The 24,483-nt window shown below is 43.6% G+C and overlaps 1 protein-coding gene across 13 annotated transcripts in view; it reads left to right on the forward strand.

The window, feature by feature from the left end:
- The window catches only part of nfixb (nuclear factor I/Xb), a 169,616-nt gene that overhangs the window by 116,393 nt on the left and 28,740 nt on the right, over nt 1-24,483 (forward strand). For 8 of the 13 annotated variants that reach the window (XM_037978756.1, XM_017435704.3, XM_017435714.3 and 5 more), the window contains 5 exons: nt 12,488-12,553; nt 15,016-15,090; nt 16,256-16,376; nt 17,300-17,430; nt 22,468-22,542. In XM_037978756.1, coding sequence (XP_037834684.1) covers nt 12,488-12,553; nt 15,016-15,090; nt 16,256-16,376; nt 17,300-17,430; nt 22,468-22,542 — 468 coding nt within the window. The remainder of the gene's footprint in view (nt 1-12,487; nt 12,554-15,015; nt 15,091-16,255; nt 16,377-17,299; nt 17,431-22,467; nt 22,543-24,483) is intronic. The other 5 variants (XM_017435709.3, XM_017435706.3, XM_037978761.1 and 2 more) reach the window with 1 other exon arrangement.

Consider the following 24,483-nt stretch of genomic DNA (forward strand, 5'->3'; position numbering starts at 1 on the left):
CGAGCCGCAGATTTCTTTAGCATGTGTTGCCGCTGTTTGTGCACCCCGCCCCGCTGCCGACAGAGTGACATCTGCAGGCCGAGCGCAGGAACGACACCTCCCCGCTCCCCATCTCCCCCCGGTGCTTATTTTTTTCCTTCTTCTTCTTCTTCTTCTTCTTCTTCTTTTCAGTTCCATGTTGTTTCTGATCAAACATGCGGAGAGGGAATTTCAAATCTGAGCGTTATTTTCTAATACGGTCGAAGCTTTGAACGTTTGCTTTAAATCAGCTTTTCCAACCTGAGAACCCCACCACCACCACCACCACCCCACCTCCATGTGTCTCCTACCCCCCCGCCTCGCCTCCCCATGCCCACCCTGTCTCTGTGCATCACAGCTCATCAGCATAGGCAGAGATAAAAGAAACGGGGCAGAGGGAGAAAGGAGGCATGGGCAGCCAGCCAGCCCCCCCCCCCTCTTCATCCTTCTACCCCCTGCCCTTGTCTCTCTCCCATGGTTGATTCCCTTTAGGCCCCCTTCTCACCCTTTCTCACCCCCCCTCTCGCCCCCTGGCTCCCCGGCTCTGTGCGGCGTTGGCACGGAGAGGGCGCAGGCGGCACACAGACGGCCACGCAGATGGGCAACGGGCAACGCAGGGCTGCCTCCCCACACCTGCTCCTTGCTGGCACGGGGCTCGGGCCAGGCGGCCCCGCACTGCTCACACACACACACACACACAAACACAGATGTGCAACTAACAGAGAATTCTCCCTCTCAATTTATTGAACTTTCCCACATACAGGCAGAGTTTCGGGGGTGAGGAAAGGAGGGGCGCACACATGCAAATCCTTCCCGCAGACTGCTATAGATGCCGCACACGTATGTGTTTTAATAAAAGAACGCGGTCTCCCTCCCACACCGCGGCGCTCAGCCTGTCAGTCACAGATGTTTACACGCTTATCTCCAACTGTGGCTCAACATGTGCTCTCCGGAAAATTTCTTCGCACACGATCACAAACATATACGAGACACAATCTCACATCCACGGCCGCCGAGCGATGTATTTATAGGCCCGCACCCACACGTTCACACTTCGGCACTACGCGCACAGAGACACGTTTCACAATTAATCACGTCGCCCCATGCTGCGCTGTCACATGGAGTTACATGCCAGACATTCAGCAAACTACGCGGAGATGCACCATTGTCACTTTTCCACCGAATGTGGTCACGGAGATTGATTTGGGCAGACTTGGAAAGGCGCTCCGAACGCATCGGAGGAGATGAGATATTTGCGAGCCCGTTAGCCCGTAACTGCTATGTTGTTGCGACCGCCGCCGTGCTGGCGAAAGTGCCAGATTTTTTTTTTTTTTTTTTTCGAAGCTGCCGGTTTAATAGGTAGGGTGTAGAGAAGGAAGCCAAATAAGCTTCCCGGGTAGGTGCCAGAAATAGCAAAAAGGAAAATCCATCTTTAAACAGAAAACCCCCGGTGTTTTTTCTTCCATCTCTAAACGCCCGGCCTTAATTTGTGGGGTAAAATGAGCCGATCCGGTAAATGGGCTGTCATTGCCGTCACAGAACACAGGGTAGTTTTGATGCGACACGGTATCGTTTTGTCTAAAACTCATGACTTCAGGATAATCTGCAGCTTTCATTTCTCCATTCTTTTTTTATTTTAGAGACACTATTCTGGCCAAGGAAGGGTTTCTGTATTCAGTATTTAATAAGTGTGCCAATGCGAAAGCATCAAAGCTCCCTTATTACTGTTCTACTGATTCTGCCACCATTTTTGATTTTGCAAAATTGCAGACGCTTTATTATTGTTTGCAAATATTGTAAAATAGATTTTTTAATTTTGGTATGATTCTGATCTTTACTTTACACCTTATTAAGGTGTGTGTTCTGATTATTATCACACTATATTGGTTGGTAGAAAAGCCTAGCCAGGGACAACGATTGCAAATTAGCCGTCACCTGGTAATCCTATCTGCGCCTCGTTGGTAATACGTAGCCCTAACCTGTTACAATGTTCTGACTGTACTGTCAGTGACAAATAGAGTAAGAAAAAAATATTAATAATTCAGCCTTGCGTCTACGCAGAAAGTGCATTTTTTTGAAAACAAGTTCCAGAGTGAAAACGAAAAATCTCAAAACGCCGCCTTTGTGTTCTCGTGTACGCAGTCAAAACGTAACTTTTCCAAAATGACGTTGTTGTGGCAACGCCTCTGATCAGTCCTACCGCTCGTGTGTTTTGGTGTATTTGTGTGGCAGCGTTACAGCACCACAACACGTCACCACTGTAGCGATTTGGTACTTTGGTGTGGATTAGGACATTTTTTTGAAACAGTTCTGTGTTTGGGAGGAAACGTTAAAAAAAATGACAAAAAATAAAAACTGTTTTCATGTGATAAAAAAGAGCCAAAACATTGGAAATTTTTGGCTCCAATTTCCACAAACTTTACAATTTTTTTACAGTTTATGCATCAAATTATTGGCATTGTTTCCTTCACCCACATCAAAACTCTCATTGACTCCTATTATATCCAAGCTCACAATTTTCTCTTCAAACCTGGAAGTGAACAACCGTTATCTCCAACATAAAAAACCTGTAGACACATAAAAGTTGACTTGTTTGACGACCAGACGCTTATGGTTCAGGATTTTTAGTACCATGAAATATTTATTTTTTTTACAGTGATGTTTTATTTAAGACTTACTTTCTGTCTGTCTTTTGAAGACAAGATGTCAAAGACTGAGAGACACAGGTAAGTAGTTACCATGGTGACCCTGACGAGCCACTGGCAGCAGCTTTAACGTTTGATTTTACGGTTTATGCATTGAAATGTCAGCGTTTTCCAGTTCTAGCGACTTTCTAGTTTTTATTTAGTCCTCGAACAACGGCGCTCAAACGCATAAAAGATGCGAATCCTAGTAAATCACTGGAGTGGATGAGTCAGTGCGTAGAGGCTGAAGTGGCTCTTCCAGATGTCCAACTAGCTCAGCAGGAATAACCACAACCTTCTTCCAGTCCCTGTAATTATCTTGTTACACTTAACTGTACATTATCTAATGAAACAAACTCCCATGAAATATCTGGAGGCACTTGTGCATTTTTCTGAGCCTGCATGTGGTCACACTGATCTGGGACCGTGGAACCGCCTCCCCTTTCCAGCACAGCCGCGTCCACTAGGAACCCCTTCGGCTCCAAGCTCGGGCTCTGATTTGAGATTTGCTCGTAAAGGATTGAAACACACGAGGAGGTTGTTGGTGCGGTGATCACAAGGCGATGAGTAGTTTTCAATAAGTGGAAAAAAAGACGAATTGCCAAGCGAAGGAAGTAGGAGGAAGGAGGTGGTGGAGGAGATGATGGGGGGGGGTAAAAAAAAAAAAAAAAAAAAAGGATGAAATGAAGTCCAATAAAAGAGCCGGGTGAACATCTGTGTGGGATAGCCGTGGGGATTAGGAGGGTTTGGAACATTTTAAGCGCATTAAAGATTAAAAAAAAAAGGTCAGAATGTTTAGCAACATACCGATAAACCTCTTAAGCGAAACCCAATTGGGGAGGCTGTTCGGTTTCTTTATCCAGAGGCTGCTGGATGGGTGGGGGAGCGGGCGGAGAGGGGAGACGCTCAGCCATATTTATATACTCCAGCTAAAACTCACTTTTTGTGCATTTCACAAAAGCTCTGTTCGCTTCTCCGTCTGCGGCCGTGACGTCCACAGTGCGCGCTGCCGTCCAATTATGGCGGCCAGAGATGAATGAACGCAACACCTCAGCTGCATTCCCACACTAACCCCCGAGTCGGCGCTCGCTGGTGCCCACGCCACGCCAGCGGGAATGACAGGGTTTGAACCTGCAGGCCTGAGCGCCGCCGCCGCTCGTATAAGAAGAAAGAGGACCAAAGCAGGGGCGAAATCCAAAACCAGAGGCTGTGAAGCTCGGGGTTGCAACATTAGAGAGTGAGAGGCGGAGGCGGGACGGGGAGATGAAGGGGAAAGAGAACACTGGCGGATCTGTACACGGAGTTCTCGAGGAGTCGCTGGAAGAGGCCCCTATCATTTGACTGCGAACTGAACCGTGTCTGGGGAGCTATCCTTAAATGACACAACACATGGAGGGCGGAGACAGAGCGAGTCCAAAGGGTCAGCAGCTGTAGGCTGCAGCTTTACAGCCCGTCAGATCCGCGCAGCTGTAAACAAGGCTTATGCGCTCTTTGGCGACTTCTATAGATTATAGTCCGAGCGTTCCTTGAAGGAATGTATGTCGTCCGCTGCCTCTCGTGCCTTTCGGCTTTCAGAGGCGAGCGATAAACCGACACCATGAAAGCATGTGTTTGTCATGTCTCACAGGCTTCCTAACTTATTTTTCACAGCTGGAGTCTCCGTTGTTCTGCATAGTTCCTCTTTCAGGCATTTTAGGAACAGATTGGACTTCTTTAAAGAGTGATAAGTTGTGGATAACTCTAACCCCAATCTCAAAACTTTCACAGCGTTTCACATAAACATTGTTTCATAGACCTTTACGTCACCAGTAACCCTCCCATGTCTTCTCTACTTCTCTCTATCTCTGTCTCGAGGGCTTCAGTAGGGTTAAGACAGCATCACAGCTGTCTGTAGCACTTCGTACAGGAATATTATAATTATCCTGCTGGAATAACAACGTATTGTACAGTGATGGGGGTATAGAGGTTTATAAAATAGTATTAGAAAGTGTTTGCGGCTGAGGCTGTTTTAAGTGAGAATTAAACTCTATTTTCACAAATTGTTCAAAGGGCTATCTACAACAGGTGAGATTATAATTGCTCATTACTTGTCCATAGAACTCCACTTCAAAAGATCTGAACTTTCACTTCATTAGGAGGAAATACCTCAAGGGGACTGCTCTGCTTTTGCCATCATTTCTAAGCTAATTGCTGTTTGCCCATCACTGTGTGTGTTTAGCCGGTTTTATTTTCTTATTGTATAAACAACAATTAAACTCATAAAGACTCCAGCTTAAATAAATTGAACCGATCCATTAAACGGCTCACTGCTGTCATGCATCTGTCAGCGTACATGTGCCGATCAAACTGATGTTATCGCATGCGTCTCAGAGATATTTTAGCTACATCTGGACAGCTGTTGCATGCATTATCCCCACCCTTTCGTCTTTGTGCAAAATAGTGCGCTAATCTGATTGGGTGGGTTGAAGGGGAGGGGCTGTGAGGTATTTTACAGCATGATAGAGTCCGTTCACACGTTCACGCCTGGCACTAACATCCGAACTGAGGGATCAGATTACAGCGATGCTGGACCCATTTTATCAGCTTTTTAAGGTAGTCTGAACATAATCTGTCCTGAGCCAAGCTGTAGGATGTCCTTCGGAACTGGCGTGACCCCACACAGGTAGCAGAGGCATTACCTGGATGTCTATGGCTTAAAACAAAAGTCTGCTACTACTGTTATAGTTAAAGATACCGAAACATATTATTCTGAGGATAGAGTGTTTTGCAGCTACAAGTTTTGACGAACTGTTTGTTGAAGACGTCTCAACAAAAATGGCCGTTTTGTTGGGATTTCATTAATCAGCACGTGTTGTGAGTTCCTCTGTAGTTTAAAGTTGGTTCTGATCGTTTTAGAGCTGAATGGACCCTCTGTGGTCACTGTATGATAAAGATGGCTTTTTTTTTCTGATACCTGATGGCGTTTATCCTGAGATCTGATGTCATTTTTTCTGATACCTGAGAATGTCCTAAAATGGCCACCGTAGGCAGGATCTTTAATCTTCATAGTGTTGCTCTGATGGTTTATTCAGAGTTGTGTGTGGTAAATAACTTCACAAAAGTTAAAACCCTGAACTGGTTTCATGTCAAAATAATAATATAGTCCAGGGGACCGAATGAGTTTGTGATTTTACAGATATCAGCTGCTTGTGGGTGACTGTGTGACGTGGCTCTGTGTGTATTTGCATGTAGAGCAGATAACGCAACTCGAATAACTCCAGACGCATGTAAATACCAGGTCTGAACAGAACTCGTGCAAATGCGTTCTGGCTGGTTTTGGTCGTGGCAAAAGCTGCAGTTCTTCATGTTAGATGAGCTGATTTTTGGACAAAAACGCTTCCGGCCGCCGTCAAGTATAACGTCGGAACGTTGTTAAGTTTTTAATCTGCACTCCTAGAATGACGATGGTTTTTATAAGCCGGCCATTGCTCTTTGGACACATTAAATCACACGGGGGGGAACCCGTTCGCTCCCGTGCGCTCGGGATGCGCAAAACAAACGCTCCAGGCTGCTGGAGAAATTAGCTAAACGTGTGCGGTTTGCTCCTGTGTGCACGCAGTAAACGAGTCCATTAAGGCAACGGGCGCTGGTGTGCTAAGTGAGCATGTGTGTGTGTGTATGTGTGTGATTTTCCCTTGAAATGACACTTGTGTAGCTGTCATTTGAGTGTGTTGCTTTGGTGTGTAAGATGGATGGAGTGATTGTGTAGGTTTTTGTCTGCAGCTGCAGCGTGATCAATGTGAGGTCACTGTTTACTTTTGTGTCCTGGAGTATATCAGCAGCGACTTCCAGTATATTGATCAGACAACAAAATGAACTCGCAGTGAGTGTGTGTGAGTAGAGTGATGTATTTGATGGCCTGTGTGTGTGTGTGTCTGTGTTGCTTTATCTCTTGCGGGACGTGCGCAGAGAGGGGGGGGCTCGGGGCGACTGTGTGCAGGAGATAAGGGTGATTTATCTGTATTTGAACACTGTGTGTGTGTGTGTTCGCGCGAGCACGGTTTTTTTTTGTGCTTCGGAGGCACGTGTGTCTGTGCCGGGGGGGGTTTTGGGCGAGCGCGCGCACGTTAATAAATGCGGTTGCGTGCGCCGCAGCCCGTGTCGCGCGCGTGTTATCGGTGTGGGCGAGCACAAAAGGGGTTTTGCGCGGATTGGAGGCCTGCTGGCAGTGATTTCTCCCTGCAGGTGGTCTATAGAGCATATATAATAATATAATAATACACAGCTTCTCCATTGTTCGCCGTGAGAGTGAAGCATCTCCGCTCATTGGAAGCGTCATGCTCCTTGCTCGCAATTACTCCTGTACAGGCACCTTTTGAGCTCAGACACAATATATATTTATATGCTTGTAACTGTGCCAAGGACTAAACAACACACAGAGAGAGAACCTTTCATGCACACATCTGCCTGTAGAAATTAAACAGGAGATACACGTTTATGTGCTATTTATCTGTGCATGAAAATGTATCAGCAGACCAAAGAGTTTTCATGAGTTTTTTACCCTTAAATTGCCTCCGAGTTATGTTTTTTGTGATTCTGAATCCAAATTCAGAAACCCGTCACAGTTTATGGGACTGCGTGCAGAGGGTGGGGGGTGGCACCCAGCAGCAGTTTACTGGAGGATGGAAAACAACACGAGAGTGGCTTTTTATGGCAGACCTTTAGGTCATTTTATATTTAAAAAAAATGACATTGTTGTCGTTGCTTTGGTCAAACCTTGCAAATAACATTGCTCATGATCCAGCGTAACATCACGATGATGCTCAGCTACTATCACATCAAATTTGAGCTGAATAGCTGCAAAACTGAATGAGTTAGAGCTACGTTTGTGTTGACTAAGGTTAGTTAGCTGTGGTGGCCATCTTAAGTTGGATCAACTCCAAAAGTTCATCAGTTGCAGACGTATATCCAATGATTACTTTCTGAAAGTTTTATTAAACTCCCTCTGCTGGTTCAAGAGTTATTTTGCTAACAGACAAACAGGGTTGACTCCAACAGTTAATGCTGTAGTTTAAAGCTAGGGTCACGGACAATGTGTGATGCTCAAAGTATTAGTTGGGGGTGACTCTTAGCAACAGCCATGCCAAATTCTACCTCAGTATCTGTAAAATTCACTGAGGCATAGGCATTTTTATGTTTGCTAAAGTCACTTGTCTGCCACATCTACCTTGAGTTAAATTGACTCCAAAAGTTAATCAGCAGGAGACGTACATCTAGTGATTACTGTCTGAGAGTGTCATTAAAATTCATCCAGTGGTTCATGAGATATTTTGCTAACAGACAAACAGACACAGACAAAACCATTATTTCCCACCTTTTGCCTTCAGTTTTGAATCATGTAGAATTTACCAGTTTATGTGAGGGTTATTTAGGCTCCTGTCGAGACTTTACCATTCTGACACCTTATTTATAGTAAACATCATACAATCTGTTGAAGAAACATGACCTTAAGACTGTTTTTTTTCATGCAAGTAAGTAAAGATAAAATGTTAGTCTGTATTTCAATAAAAGATTGCTACTAGTGGTTCTTGAATTTGTGCTGTAATCATGTTACACACATAACTCTTAATCTGCTTCATAAATTTCTTATTTTCACGTTTGTAATTCTTTTAACGTTTCATTTTTCATGTTCTCGTGTTTAACATTCCCGTTAGATGACTCAGACAAAATAACACCCCAGAAAATTTTATTTCAACCTAAAAACAGAGACATTTAGTTTAGTCAGAATAAATAAAGCATGGCAAACACAGTGTGTGATGACATAAAAACATACTGTAAATCAAAAAAAAAACAGACAAAACCTTTTTGAAAAATGCCACTTTTGACGGACTGTGGAGCAAACCGACTCGCTGCTACTCAGCATATGTGCATCAAATAAAATACCTCATTTGTTCTAATTAACAGCAAATGCTGTGTAAAAACTCCAGCGCTAAAATACATGTCTAATTAATGGGAAACTAACCTTTAAAATGAGGCTTGATAGCTGTGCGGCAGATTTTTTTTTATCATTATCATTATTATTTATCTACTTTCTACATCAAAGGTTAGCCCTTGAGCAAATTTAGTTGGAACCCCTGGGTTATCCTTTATTATAACAGCTTCAAACTTGTGTCTAAACCTCAGTAATGCTGTAAAACAAACCCTTGTTATTAATCCTTGGAGTTGTTTTTAAGTTTCAGAACTTGTTTTGCACTTAAACAACAAATGATCTGCTTCGTTAATTAAAAGAAACCTTTAATATAATAAAAAAAAACAACAACAACTTGTAATTCTCACTGAAGTACAGGTGAGGGTGAATCTTTCGACACGGTGCCAAGAGATGCAAAATAGCTCTGAAAGCCAAGTTAGGAGTGGATTTAAGGCTGTGAAATAAACAACAACAGAAAAAAAACAACAACTGATATAGTAATAAAGTCAGCCTTGTGATAGTGCAGCGCCGGTCCGCTCGGTGCCAAGAGATACTTAAACAAAACAACATGTTGAGCTCGTGCCAGCAAGCTATATTATTATCTTCATTCCAACTAATTGCCAGGCCAAACAACGCCACGTACGCGCACACACACACACGCACGCTCGCACGCACGCATGCGCGCATGCGCGAGCTTCAACAACCACTCATCATTAGGGACTTTAAGTGTGCCGTGCCATCGCTGTTGTCATGACAACGAGGCACTGAATTTTGGCTTGGGAGTTGTCACAAAGTGTAAAAGTGATTTTTATTTTATTTTTTTTCCCCTTTGGAAAAATGTAAGTTTCCGAGATTTGTAGAAGGAAAAAAAAAAAACTTCATTGGATTTGTTTGGTTGAACATCAAGGTTCGTTTATTCTTAAACTTTCCTGCTTAAGTCCTGAAGTCACCCCCTCCTGACACAAACTTTTACTCTCAACCATTGTTTACACACTTGCTTGTTCTTTACGAGTCGCTCCGACGTTCCTGATTAACGGTCACTTTCATTAAACTTGCATGCTCCCAGTAACGAGCCGTTGGAGCGGGCGCTATGGCCCTCGCGGGGGTTCGAGGACGAAGCGCCGCAGCGGCTCTTACCCTCGCTCCGTTGGCTCTCCAGGTCCCCCTCCCCCCCGCAGGTCTTTTTTATCTTTAAGACCGCCGGTGGTTTGTGTCCGAGAGAGGTGGAGGGGGAGCCGAGCTCGGGGCCTGTTTGTGTCTACGTGTGCCGTCAGCTAGCAGGAATGCACGGGGGCACCGCCAAAGCTAAGATGGCTGCCAAGCGCTAAGATGGCTGCCAGGATTCCACAGCGCGACAAAGAATCAGAGACGGCTGGCGGGAGAGATGGTGATTGGGTGGCTGTGTGGTGGTGAGGGGGTTTGGGGGGGCTGAAGTTGGACTCCAGCAGAACTAGGTCCGTGGGTTTCGAGGAAAAAAAAAAAGAAAGAAAGAAAGAAACTCCATCCTCGGATATATTCTCCCCTTTCTGTTTGGCCGATGAACGATGAGGTGATTTCTCGTCTCCTTTTGTTTTCCTGGTCTTGGCAGCGGGCAGGCGGGGTGAATAGTGCAGCAGTTTGCTGGCACGTAGTTCACTGCTGCCACCCAAGATTAGGGCTCTGATTTGGGCTGGGAAGATGTTGAGATAGAGGGGCCTAGTGCCGGCTGAAAGGGAGGCCACGTTCTGGCCCCCGAGGCACTCTTTAAACCCGAAGCTCTGTGGGGTAATTGGCCTAAACAGTATATACGATACAACCGTAAAGCTCGCCGGGGGCCGCGTTACACATCCAGCGGGCCAAAGCAAACTTGCTGATCGTGTGTGCCTGCCTGCCCCTACAGACGTCGAGGTAAATTTACACAGGAGGTGCGATCCAAGCGAAGCCTCGAACATAAAAATGGGACCTTTCCAAGGCAGCAGCGGGAAAAACCAGAGGTTTCTCGGGACGTCCGCAGCCAGCGAACGCCGTCAGAGGCCTTTTAGAAAAACAGCTCGGGTCACGGCCAGAGGGGGCTAGGGGGAAAAAAACACAGCAAGCAAGAAAGAAATTCATCCAGCTTTTAGTCTTTATTGCATTTAGATATATTTCTGGGAAGGCCACAGAGAAAACGGCGAGAACCAAAACATTGTTTTGCTGAGTTAAACAGACATTAGAGGCAGTCTGAACAATGTCTTGTGAGTTACACCTAAACTTACAGGTCAGCAGTGGGGAAGAGTTTAGACAACTTAACCGTGTTACAGGCCTCTGCTGAGTGTGTGAGTGTGTGTGTTAACGCTTGTTTATGTCTTTTATGAAAATCAATCATGTTTTTGGAAATGCACCCATTAACTGCGATGTGAGCAGTAAAAACTGAGTTAGTCCTGCCTTTCCTGCATCTTTTGCTTTCTTTGAAAATACTAAAACTTCAAACTCAGTACCAAAAAAAAAAAAAAAAAACGACATTTTTGATGCAGTAAGGAGAAAAATAAAGGAGTTAAGCATGACTATTTTTAAGAAACTCTGCTCCAGACTAACTAACGTTTCTTTTTCTTTTTACTTTTTTGGATTAAAAAAAAAGAAGCACTGCCTAAATTGTCTTAAATGGATATTTCCGCCATTTCCCAGCCATAAAGTGTTAAAGCAAGAATATCTTACCTGTTGTAGATACCTCTTTGAACCACCTTAGTTGGGAGAAAAACTGTTTCGGTCCAACAGGAGCTAACAGCTAATGTAGTCCAAACCAAAGTGGATCTCTGGTGTCTTTAAACAGCTCCGGTCTTAAAACTTAGTCTGGCTCATGTCAACACTTATTTGACTTTTACACCGCTGCCAGTTTACATGAAACTCGTATTTATGTGGAATTTTGTGGTCATTTTCAGGAACAAATATCAGTAGCATCAGCTAGCTTCAGTACATTTGGAATATTCCACTTCAGAATGTGCAGAACACAAGACGTTTCTTAGTTTGGTCAACTGGATCGCGTTAGTGATGATTAGATCTTTTGTATAATTTGATGATTAGATCTTTTGTATAATTTTAGACATTTTAGAGATGACTAAAATTCAGATCTTATTTTAAAATCAAATGAAAGAGAGTTGCTATTTACAGCATGATTTTAAAAAAATCATTGAAGGGATAGTCCAGTCAACTTTGAAGTGATCTGTCTAATAGTTAGTACCATATCAGCCGGGTCATCAGTCATAGAGCACAGAGGCAAAAGTCTTAGTCCAAGGTACTGATAAGGTCCTAACTACTGATAACTATTTTACAGAAAATCACTTCAGAGTTGACTGGACTGTCCCTTTAAGTTCAAATCTTTATGAACACAGGCCAAATTACTGAATCCCTTAATATGAATTCAGTTTGTTGACGTAAAAACAGCAGATTGGTATTTCTTGTTGCTAACCATTAGAATATTTAACAAACATTTGAGCGTTCTGAAACTCTTCCTCAGGTCAGCCCTATTCGGAGACCTATTATTGGTTATTTGTTGCCTTTAAATGCAGCCGCTTGTTAGCGCTCCTGGATTGCTTTCAGACAAGGCGCACTTTCTGACTGGTTTCATGTTAAAAGTTTGAAGTGGAGTCAAAGAGCGGCTTTTTTTTTTTTTTTCAAGAATATTTGTCCTGCAAAATGCTCAACATAACAGTGCCCTAAAAGAGCATCTATTGAATGTAAAAAATGACTATTTTTTTGTATCTGATTGTCGATTTAAAGAAGAAACAGGGACATACAATGTGAGAATGCTTATCACCCACCGCCTTGCATGTCAACATTTTAAACAAAAATCTTTTTTTTGTCTTTTCTTTCTGTGTTTCAGAACAATCAGGACAATCAGACAATTCAAACCAGCAAGGAGACACAGACGTAAAGCCCCCACCAAATGGTAAGTTTACAGTTACGTTCACCCTCACGCCCACCTGCGCACGTACGGCACCAAAATGCGGTCACGTCGGAGGCCCTCGCCGCGCGCGTTAGTGTGTTCGGCCTGATTTGAGGCTACATTTATTATGGTGGGGAAGGCTGATGGCGCTGTAGCGTGGGGGCCTCGCTCGGATTGCGGCGAGCCACTCGTAAATCACGCTGACGTTATTGGAAGATGGGAACCACATGGTCGCCGCCAAGCCGAGCGCTGACCTCATGCGCCGTCCCTGCTGCGGTTAACCCCGGACGGGGTACGGAGGAGAAAGCAGAGAGGCGGGGAGAATGGGAGGAAGATGGGTGGGGGGCAGAAAATGAGGGAAGAGAGGGCGATGGACAGTGGGAGTGAAGGATAAAATAAAAAGAGGGGGGGTTCGGAGGAAGGGTATGTGTTTAAAACTAACTCAGCCTGGAAGCCATGGTTCCTTAAACACACCAAGGAGGCCTGGATCTTACATTATAGACTTATTCTGTGTAATGTACCTTTTTCCACCCATTAAACTCCATGAATACCAATATATCCATATGTTGAATTTAACCTCTACTGTCATGGGAAAAAGAAAGCCTACTCTCTTTCAGTTCTAAGGCTTTAAATAGGTTTTTGGAGTCCATTACTGTACAGAGAGAAAGTTTATTTATAGGTGGAAAACATTACAGACAGCTGCCGATCTTCCCAGAAGTGCAGAAGTGGACGTCCCAGCAAATTCACCCCAAGATAAGACCATGGAGATGGTCAGAGAATTAAAAAACAAAACATGAGCTCCATGTCAGACTCTTACAGAGCTCAGTTAGCAGGTTAAAGGTGAAAGTTCATGAGGGGACCGTTAGAAGGCTGAACAAGCGTGGCTTGTTTGGAAGAAATGCGGTGGAGGAAGCCTCGTTTCTCTAAGAACAACATGGCAGCACGACTTAGGTTTGCAAAGTTTAATCTGAACAAGCCACAAGACAGGAGATGTTTACCCATAATACACAGCAGCGTGTTTGGAGAGAACCAAACTTGAGTCTATCAGCGCAAACACCTCAAACCAGCTGTGGCGGAGGGCTACTGGTTTGGGCTCCTTGCAGTCATCGACTCGACCATGAACTCCTCTGTAGACCAAAGGATTCTGGATTCAAATGTGGAGACATCTGTCTGACAGCAGAAGGTCATGATGCAACAGAACAATGATCCTAAACACAGCAGCTGATCTACAACCGAAAGACTGCAAAAGGAAAGAATCGGTGTCTCGTAACGGTCCAGTCAAAGTCCAGAACCTCAACTTGTTGAAATGCTGTGGTGGGACCTTCAGAGCGCTGAGCAGAAACAAATGTCTGCAAACCTCAATGTACTGAAGCAACGTAGGAAAGGAGAGTGGGCCAAAATTCCTCCACAACCATGTGATCGACTCACAAAGTCGTACAGAAAATGGCAACTTTAAGTTTGCGCGACTAAAGGAGGTTCTACAAGCTGTTGATTCACGGGGTGGACAGTTTTTCACACGCAGCTTTTCCATTTTGGCCTAGTTTTTGTTAATCAAATCATTTTGTTTATTAAATAATGGCACAGCGAAATCTGTTGTGTGTTTTTGTAAACTTGAAGTTAGATGTGAGCCATTTAAGACTCTAGTAAAGACCAGACCATTTGTATTAAGTCCTGATACGTAGAACCTAGAACTAAATCAGGGTAGCCTTTCTTTTTCCCCATGACTGTGGCACAGTAAGACACTGTTTATCTTCTCACAGAACCCCACTTCAAAAAAGCTGAGCTATCTTTTTAAACCAGTTCTTTGCTGTTTAGGTGCAAGAGTTCAAGTAAGGGTATAATTCAAGACAGATTTAGGGAAAGGATGAAGATAATTGCTTTGATTAGAACAATGACGTGTCTTCTGTGCTTCAAAATGTCAGCATATTCGTTAAGACGTCTTTTCTCTGACATTCAGCATAATATTCCGAACTGTCTTCTCATTATTGTTGCAAAAGATGTATTGTCATTACAGCTTCGTTGCCAGAACACATGTGCCTTATTTCTGCTGCACACAGGCCTTTTATCATGACGGAACGTTTAATGTTTTCCATCATTATATGTTGTGCTTTTCTGATCCCATGCTGTATTCATGAGGCTCTCAGTACGCCACAAATCATATACAACGCAGCCGTCTCCATGTGGAGATTATCCTCACTTGTTGGCCCTGATTGCTTGTGTATGCTCGATGTCAACATTCAACAAATTTGGAAAAACCGAAGGCGTGTTGGATGTTATAGAAAACACATGGTCCCACTGCGTTACACCGCCAAGCGTTTCCATACGTCTGCTTTTCGGCTCTGTCTCCGCGTCTTTGTGTCCTTTCATAAGTTTGGGTGATTTCCTCCATGTTAGAGTGCACGAACCTACCGTGCGGTCCGCCCCTTTCTGAATGCTCCTCTCTCTGTCTTTTTTTTTTCACGCAGGCCACTTGAGTTTCCAGGATTGCTTTGTGACTTCGGGGGTGTGGAACGTCGCCGAGCTGGTCCGCGTGTCACAGAGTGAGTCTTTGCCGTGATTTCCGCTGACGGTTAATGTCGCTGTCGTTTCTGTTTCACATGGTTACTTTGTTAAAACAGCTAAATGGTAAGTGGTCCTACCGAACACCAACAGATAGATGGAATTCCCAACTCAATGTTAAAGTCCCATTAAAAAGATAACCAAAAGCTGCATTTTCATATAATCATAATACCTTTGAAATATAACGCACAAGCTGGACTGGAGAGCCAACCTTTAGTTAGCATGTAAAGGTTGAAAACTACACAAAGAAAATGAAGTGTCCTGATTATCAATGTGCTGTAAAATTAATGTGTAATGCCTTAGAGATAACTAAGAAATATAATTATGATTGTTGCTACTCTCAGGAGAGAGTTATTCAGATTACAAGGCTGTCTGAACCATGTAAGACAGTAATATGATCTTTCATCTGTCAAGAGATCCTTGTTTATTTATGAAGTCAAATACCCACAACATCGTTGGCGAGCCAGCCAGGAGCCAAACCTAGAATAGGTAAAATATCCACAACAAACATTTTTGTAACTGGGGATTCTGAGACGGGTTTGTTGAGAAGTTTGAGGTGTATCCTGCAACCTCATCATGGTTACAGGAAGTTACTTTCATGTAAAGATTGATATAAATGATAAAAAAAATAACGCCCTGACCCAGTTCTTGGTTACGCTCGGAAACACCAGATCCGTAGGAACACCAAAGCACAACAAACTACTGTACTGTTTTACTGTTTATCTAAAATAAACAGCACAACAAACAAAACAAAGAAATCACACAAACATATAAAATGAATACAGCTGAAGGGTATAAAAAATACAAAGAAAAGTTAAGTTGATAATCATGTGCTTAAGTTCCTCAGGAGCTGTGAAAGCAAACATGTGGGTCCTTATACCGGCTTCACAGTGGGACTGACAAGCCTTATAACCATCAGAGAGTCCTTAGAGCTGTTCAGTCCGAAAGAACCTTAGGTTTAACCACCAATGAGAACCTTTGCTTGATGAAAAGGATAATAGTATTCCTTCAAAGTTACCTATAATGCCGAATGGGAACATAAACGTGGACTGTGGTGGAAAGTGCTGCTGAAATCTCACCACAATAGTGATCATGATTGTAAATAAATCCCTGAGTGTGTGTGTGGTGTGTCTTGTTGTCCCTCAGCTCCTGTGGCCACGGCAACAGGCCCAAACTTCTCCCTGGCAGACCTGGACAGCCCCGGTTATTACAACATCAACCAGGTGACCCTGGGACGGCGTTCCATCACCTCCACCCCCTCCACCAGGTACACTAGCGCCCACATCCCTCCTGTTGATTGGACGCATTCGGCACTAATATTCTTCCTTTCTTAACCTTTCTAATATGCTCTTAATGCTTAGCTTGCTTTCCTTTCTGATTATGCTCTTTCTTCCCGTTTTTTTTTCTTCCTCGTCGCTAATCCTTCTCATCGCCTCTCAATTTCCCACCAATTTGTCCGTTGCCCCGCCTGTCTTTGTGCCTCTTGTGTCTGTTTTTTACCCGCCCCCCCTCGCCCCCTTTTCGTACCCCTCTCCCGCTCATCTTACGCTGCAGGACTGAAATGGAGCTTTATGCAAGTCTCCCACGGAGGTAGTTACACTCTTTTGCAGAATATCTCCCTTAGCACTAATGCATCGCAGACCCCTGCATCACACTCAAGCAAAGGCAACACACGCACGGGCCATACATTCACATCCCTCTTGGTTTTATTGGTTACAGATGCATGGATCCATAAGAATCTGCAAACGTACACAACATCGAGGTTCAGGATTTCCCAGCGCTCTGTTTGTAGCACGAGGCCGCTTTGGGCCACTGTAAACACAGCGCAGTGTTAAAATTGTAGCCTTATGCTTACGCTGCTCTGTCCCCTCTGGCTGTAATATAATATTGAAGCCAAACACTGAGCAGAAACCTTGACATTATGAATTTTTATTAGTCTTGATTTTTACGCAGACTCACGCCTGACTCCAGGGGATACAAGCAGCTGAGTATAATCAGCCCTCAAATGTTCCATGAATGATTTTTGTACATTTATTAAAATGCCAAATACTCAAGCTCCCAACCAAAAAAAAAGAAAAAACAAAACACCCAGATCAAATTAGCTCTCCCTTAACTCTTTCCTCTTCAACTTCTATGAAAACTTAAAAAAAAAGAAAGAAATCGTCCTTATTTTCTTTTTTCCTCCCTCAGCTCCAACAAGCGCAAGTCCATTGACGACAGCGAGATGGAGAGCCCGGTGGATGATGTGTTTTACTCGGGCCGCTCACCTGCAGCAGGCAGCAGCTCTCAGTCCAGCGGCTGGCCCAATGATGTGGATGCAGGTACTCTCACCGCAAGATCCCCGCTAAAATCTGCCTCCCCAGGAGCTGCGCTGACGTCTTCATTCAATCAGACACAACCACTAAACCAATTTACAGATGATTTAAACAACAAGCACCTCTCAGATTTTTTTTTATTTGATTCTAGATTATCGTATAGATTTAAACTTCACTTTTAAACCCAAAGTAGATTTTACTGGCTTGAAACAGTTTGACATTTCTGGAAATGTGTTGTTTTTTTTTTGCACTTTAGATCATGTCTACATTACTCTTTTTTTATTTGTTTTTTCTTCATCCACACCATTTTAACAAAAAATGCCGACACGCCCATGCTGGGCCACTAGGTGGCGAGAATGTCCACAATAACTACTTATTAAAACACAGAGAAGGAACACGCTTGGCTTGGCTCAAGATTCTCCCAAAAACATGTTTTTGTTCTTTTGTGCTGGTAATTTCTTCTCAGTTATTAACCATTTTAGCACACGATCAAAGTTTAATGGTGGCAGGATTACGATAAACGAAATAACAGCAAAAAAAGCTCCATCTTTGTTTTAGCCTCTAGAGCACAAAGTGCTAGTGGGCAGGTGTAAAGTAGTTTGATATGTCATTGATTCTGAGATGTTCTGTATCCAAAACAAGATTTTGGTAGATCACCAGAAGCTCAGGCTGTGTGTGGATGTGAGGCACAAATTTAAGTTTTTAAAAGTCTGAGATTTAGATTGTTCCCACTGTTGTGTTTTTATCACACAGAACACAGAAGCATTGAGCCATTATCTTAGCACCAGTCCCAAGTTTACATGCCTAACTGTAAAAAATCAAAACTTTGAAAAGGAACAATGAGGAGGAACATTACCGGTGGAACCCGAAAGCCAAAATTTTCGGGTTACAGGTCGTAAAAATCCACCCGACGTCGTAATTCTGACTCAGAAAGTCAGAGGCTCCTGACCAACCCCAGCCTCAAATTCAAACATGGCTGACCCGCCCATTAAAAAGTGGTCATAGCTGCTTTAACAAAGTGTTTATTTTTCATTTCTTTTGGTTTGAATCTCATTAAAACACGCAAACACACAGCATTGAACCAGCACAATCAGTGAGCATGTTGCTGCAGGTTGAAATACAGTGGGATTGGTTCGTATTGTGAACCGTATGTAGCCTGGTCAGCGAGCACAACGTTAAGCAAATCCTGCTGGTTTTCCAAGTTTGTGGCGTTAACATGGCTAAATTGAATGTGACGCCAGAGTTTTAACCCCTGGGGTAAATGGAACCCAGCGTAACTTGAGATACCAACGTCCCATTTGACTTTAGTGACACTGCAGTCAATACCAATGATGCTATTGAGTAAAATTCAATTTAATTTAATTCAGTTTATTTATACATCACCAAGTCATAACAAAAGTTGTCTCAGGGCACTGTACAAAAACATTCACATGCATTATAAAAGCCTCTTACTAAAAGTTATCTATCTAAGGAAGCCAGCAGATTGTGGTGACTTCTCACTTCGTCCCAGTCTCCCATCCTGAGCAGTCAGATGCTGCAGTTTCTTTTACAAACAGTCCTGTTTACCCTTTCAGATCCATCTCCCCATCTCTGTCCTGAAAACCACAGCTCCCTCTGCACACAGACACCAGTGTTCAGTGTTTCGTCAGAAATGTCAAACTTTTAAACTTTTAAACTTTTAATCTGAATAAAACCGAAGGCGCAGCTCAGCTCCTGTGACCAACCCCCCCCTTGACCTCTGTGCTGCATTGACCCTTCTCTTCTTCTTCTTCTCCCCCCCCCCCATCGTCATCCTCACTCTCACCATCTTCCACTCGCATCTTCGACCACAAACCTCCTGAATGTGCGCAGGAGCTGCCTGAGTTAGAGAGACACGGTATTCGCTTTCACATCTGAAGCACACTAAAACTGACTCATCGTTTGTTCTCATTGGCATCCTGACAGCTTCGGTTTTATTGGCAGATATTTTAAAATGTTCTGTCAAATTGTCCACTGAGACAAATGCTACCTCTCTAGTTCAGTGCAGATAACTTAACTGTTGCTTATGCTGATGTAAGAAAAACATTTTTTTATGAGCATCACCATGATATCTCCAGGTCAGTTTCAACAAAACTAGCCGGGCCATTAAAATCTCAGCTGTGCGGCGTTTACATGTTCTTGTGCAGGTGTAGGTTTACTCTGGGTACTCCCGTTTCCATGTTAGGTTAGTCGGGGATTCTAGATTAACCTTAGGTGTGAGTGGGAGAGGATTTGTTTGTCTCTGTGTTGAGCTGGTGACCTGTTCAGGGTGTAACCCACCTTCCCGTGACTCTGAACAGGTCAGAGTGAGTACAGAAGATGACTGAATGAGTCTGATTAGCTAACATTGTTATAACCGGGTGCATAAATCAACAATAGGACACCACATTGTGTCGAAAACAAACATGGTAAAACACCAATTACAGGTTTGTTTTTATCGAGATTGCAGAAATTTTACCTAAAGGAATTTTCCAGTTTTTTCTAACCTGTGTAGAAATCTCTGAAAACATGACCCTTGTCTTTTAAAATGAGCTCCACGCTTTATTTCTTTTTGTCAGAGGAGACTTGTGTAGACCCAAAAGCTGGCTGTGTTTCAGTCATTACTCAGAATGGCTCAAGTGTTTGTAACTTGCACAAATGTAGTTAATTATGCAATTTGCAATTGTTAAATTCAAGTTAAACAAAGAAAAAAACACTAACTGATTAACCCACAACCACTCCTTTATGTAATGCATCGATGCTTCATAAAAAAAGAAGCATTTTCAAAACCATTAAATGTAAATATTTTTATTCAGAATTGTATTCATGTGAACACCTTTAAAATAAAATGAAAAAAATTTAATATTTTATGTTTACATGAAAAATCAGCCATCAGATTGTATTTTAGGCCCCCTTCATACCAGATGATAGACTGCTCCACTCTTTACAAACTACACCACCTGTTAATATGGGGTTCGAGGGGAATTTGGTGTACATCCTTCAGGGTGAAGTCCATCATGACGCTGCCCTGTGTCCTCTGAGACGCTGTCCTGCACCTTCACCTTTACATTATCAGCACAAACCCATGACTGTACCGCCACGATCGCCCTGAGTTCCACCATGGCACAACTCTCCCAGATCGAGTCGGGGCTAATTAATGCGGCACAAGTGGCAGCATTACAACAAACTGAAGAAAAGCAGAGAAATCAGTCTAAACAAGCCCTAATCCCAGCTGCCGCTTTATGATTCAGGACCAGAGGCTTGAAGCTAGGTTTTTACTTGACGCATTGGACATTGCGCAAAGGTGTGCACGCCAACAGAAATGCAACTGCGCCGCCCCGCCCCTGCGTGCTGGCCCCGTGTTGTGTCGCACCTCCCAACTTTATATAACTTCATGCGGACTGCATGCGCCACGCTCCATTTAAAATGGACGATTTCGACGGTGCTCTCGCCTAACAGGTTAACCTGTACCGCCATTTATATGATCCCGCTATGAGAGATCACAAAGATAACAAATGGCTCGTAAGTCATGGGAGGACACTGCTGCTCTGATCGGTAAAGAGGAGTGTTTATAGACCACAGAGGGAAAAAATATTGGTCCTATGTTGGGCGAATCACAACCAATAAATGATTCGCTGCAGCCCTCAGTGGATCCTTCTATTACCAGTGAGAATACCATGAAGGAGGCATTATTTTCTAATATGGCGAGCATACAGTACAGCTAACTATCCTTATAATGTTATATATGTACTCAACATTTCATTTGAAGCAAATAAATAAAAGTCAAACTGAATCCTTTCAGTTCAAACATCCTCCCTGTATCACAGCCAGAAACCCAACAGTTCTTCCTCCTGAATATTTGCGGTACTGCATGCAGCCGTTTTTGGCGTGACGACAACAGTTTGTCCTCTTCTTTTACTACATTTCCACTGGTTATGTAGTGTACCGCCTCCTGTCTTTTTGGAGAATACTTCACCAACGTCAGCGTCAAGTATAAACGCCTACATCGCTCGCTTCAGCGGAGTCCTGCGCGACTCTAACTGAGCCTTCATACAGAAACGTGTGATGCTGCTAATCCTCAATCTTTGTATTCCTTCATTTGCGCTGGTCCAGTGGATCAACGAGCTCCGGCAGTAAAGCTGAGCTCACCCGTGACCATAGTTTCCACTTTATAGTCCTTTCAAAATAAGCAACAATGATGGAAACAGATCCTGGGATGCCTTTTTTCGGGAAGGTGGGGGGTTGAGCGTTAGGCGTTGTGTCGAGAAAAGCACCCTGGCTGGAAAAGCACTGTTAGGAAACAACTTGGCACATCACTACCAGGTGCCGGTGTAAAATAAGAAAAAAAATTATGACAGTCTCATTAAGTAGTCTAGGCATCTGTTATCTTAAAACAAAGACTGAACTGGGGAGAAACAGGTCTAACACCTGGTGGGTTCCCCTGTGTGCTAATCTAACAAACTGTTAACTCTTGCTTAGCATCCATCCTCCCATCTAACTGCTGTGAAATAAAACGTTCCCAGAAAGGTATAAACGTGTCCCCTCGTGGTTCCAGATGCCCTCCGAGCGTCACCATTCCCGTTCCTCCCCTTCGTCCTTCAGCTCTGCAGCAGAGCAGCACCAATGTAACCGCCCATTCCCCTCCAAACCCCGTCACCGCTCACCCCTTTTTAGCTTTCAGCACTTTTAACCATCCCCGATGAGTGTTTCCTCGAATGTATTTCCAATGTGACATCATGTATATCTCCTGGGTGTGTTATATGACTCAAAGCATTTTGTGAAATTGCTAAACTTCATGTGCTCTGTAATTTATAATGACCCTCCCTCCTTCGCGGGGCCTTTTTTAAACTGCCGGTTTTAATGATGTAACTTTGTTTTAAAGGCATTTGCTGCACTCTGTAACATAAAAATCCCCTATTGCCTGTTATTTAACCATCCTGTTTCTCTCTCTTTCTTTCCACCTCTGTGTCTCTGACTTTTGTTTTTTTTCTCTCAATCCCTCCTTCCATTGTTAACTCTTTCCTTCTCCCCTGTTTGGCCTTTCAGTGCAGCACCATTTGGCCAGTGTGCAGGAGAGGAAGATTAAGCATGAGAGCGATGGAGTGCAGTTTCCTTACCATGGTTAGAACATTAAACATTATACTGTGTACATGTATTCGTGCTCTACTTCTGCTCACACCACCCTCAGCTTGTGTGCATCTCTGTTTGTTCGCACCTGTGAGCTTCCAGGGCTCCTCCATCTGTCCTTTCTCCTCTTCCCTCTCTTCTGTTTGTGAGTTGATGTTCTCTGGCTATGCTGCTGCCGGGTGGGGTTGTAGTTCTCCCACATTTCTGCTGCTGTCCATCGTGAGTTCATCAAAGTGTTTCTGGTAGCCCAGTAGCTCCTTAACATCCACCACCTGTCTGCCTTGAAGATGTTGTAGAGATTTTTGTGGAAAATATCTGTGTTTTTTAGCAAAATGTAGACATTTCTATTTCGAATTGATATACCCCTAAAGGGATTTTTTTAGCTGCTTTAAAGTGGACTTCCGTGGAAAATGAAGATTTAATATATTACCTGTTAGCTCTTTGAAGGACCTCGGTTTGGAGAAACAAAGTTTAAGTCTGACAGGCAGGTGGAGGCTCTTCCAGCAGGAGTTTTGTCCCATTTCTGCCAAAATAGTTGTGTAATGTGAAATTATCGATGGTGTAATGGTTTAGGAAATAGTTTGCGTGAACCGCTATGAAATTTTGAAGGCTGGAGTTGCTTTAAGATGGCAGCAGTCTGCTTTTGAAGTGGGTTACTCAGACGAACCATTATTTGCTCATCAGTCCGGTTCGAATGGACCTACCCTACCTCCCAAGTCTCACAAGTCAAAAAAGGAAAAAAGAAACATAGCAGTTCATGCAAAAAATATTATTTAAACCTTTATATCCCATTGCATGGGTACACCAGCAGAAATATAGTAATATTCCTGTTGAAGTGCCCCCAGACTTGATCGGAGGTGACACAGCTCACTGCTGCTGCTGCGCTTTGTGCTTGTGAACAACACAAAAAGCGAACACAACAGTGTTTGTAGAATCACTAATCACTAGCTAGTTCCACTCGTTGTAGCTTGTAGCGGTATCTATGACAGTGCGTGTTTTAGCCGTGTTTCAGCTTAAGGATATTTGAAAAAAACAGCATTGGATTACCCCGGGAGGACAGCAACACGGTCCCTGTAACAGTGACTTGTGATACAGCCATCGTCCTCACATGGAAGGGGTGTTTTTCGTCACGAACACAAAGCCGGAGAAGTGTGATCGCTGGATTCGAGCAGTGGGACGAGCTGGGCTTGACCTGGAAAAAATGAAATCATGCTCCAAACATTTATACCAACAGAGGGAGTTCAAGTTTGTTTAAATCATGCAAAAGCTACACACACACACACACACATTATACACAACAAGCACAAGCGAGAAGACACCAGTACAAACACACCAACTTTTTCAACTATCCCGCCTGTTTTCCAGTCTGTTGAAGACCTCCACACTCCAACCAACGCTTCAGCTGAACGTTTGTGTATTTCCTGAAGTCAGGCATGTCCAACTTTGCGCAGAGAGCGTCATTTTCTGTTAAGTTAAGGCGACTGAATCTCTGCGTTGAACCCATGTTGTTTGTACGAACATCAGCGGTTTGTTGATGTATATGAGTGACGTAATGAGTGGAGGGCGCTGTTCACTTTGGTCGGGGCTCTTCTCAGATTAGCCCTTAGCTCATCAGTCCTGTCAGAGTTAAACTGTTTCTCCAAACTGAGGTCGTACAAAACGCTATTTATAACAGGGACGATATTACTGTCCTGTAACCTTTTTATAGGACCCCTCTTTCAAAAGGCTGGAACATTCCTTTAGGTGTAACTAGATGCTGTCAAAAACGGTCAGCGAAGTGGTTGAGATGTTTGTCGTAAGGAAAGGCAAAGGAAAGTAGCATGTGGAGGCCTTTTTTTTAACACTTCATCCAGAGCTGCTGAGTGGTGTCCTCACCTGCCTAAAGGGTTAACTCGTCTGTCTGTGACATGCAGAGCAGGGGGGGTGGGGGGGACA

Source organism: Kryptolebias marmoratus, linkage group LG12 (genome assembly GCF_001649575.2).
Source record: "Kryptolebias marmoratus isolate JLee-2015 linkage group LG12, ASM164957v2, whole genome shotgun sequence".
Taxonomy (NCBI): domain Eukaryota; kingdom Metazoa; phylum Chordata; class Actinopteri; order Cyprinodontiformes; family Rivulidae; genus Kryptolebias; species Kryptolebias marmoratus.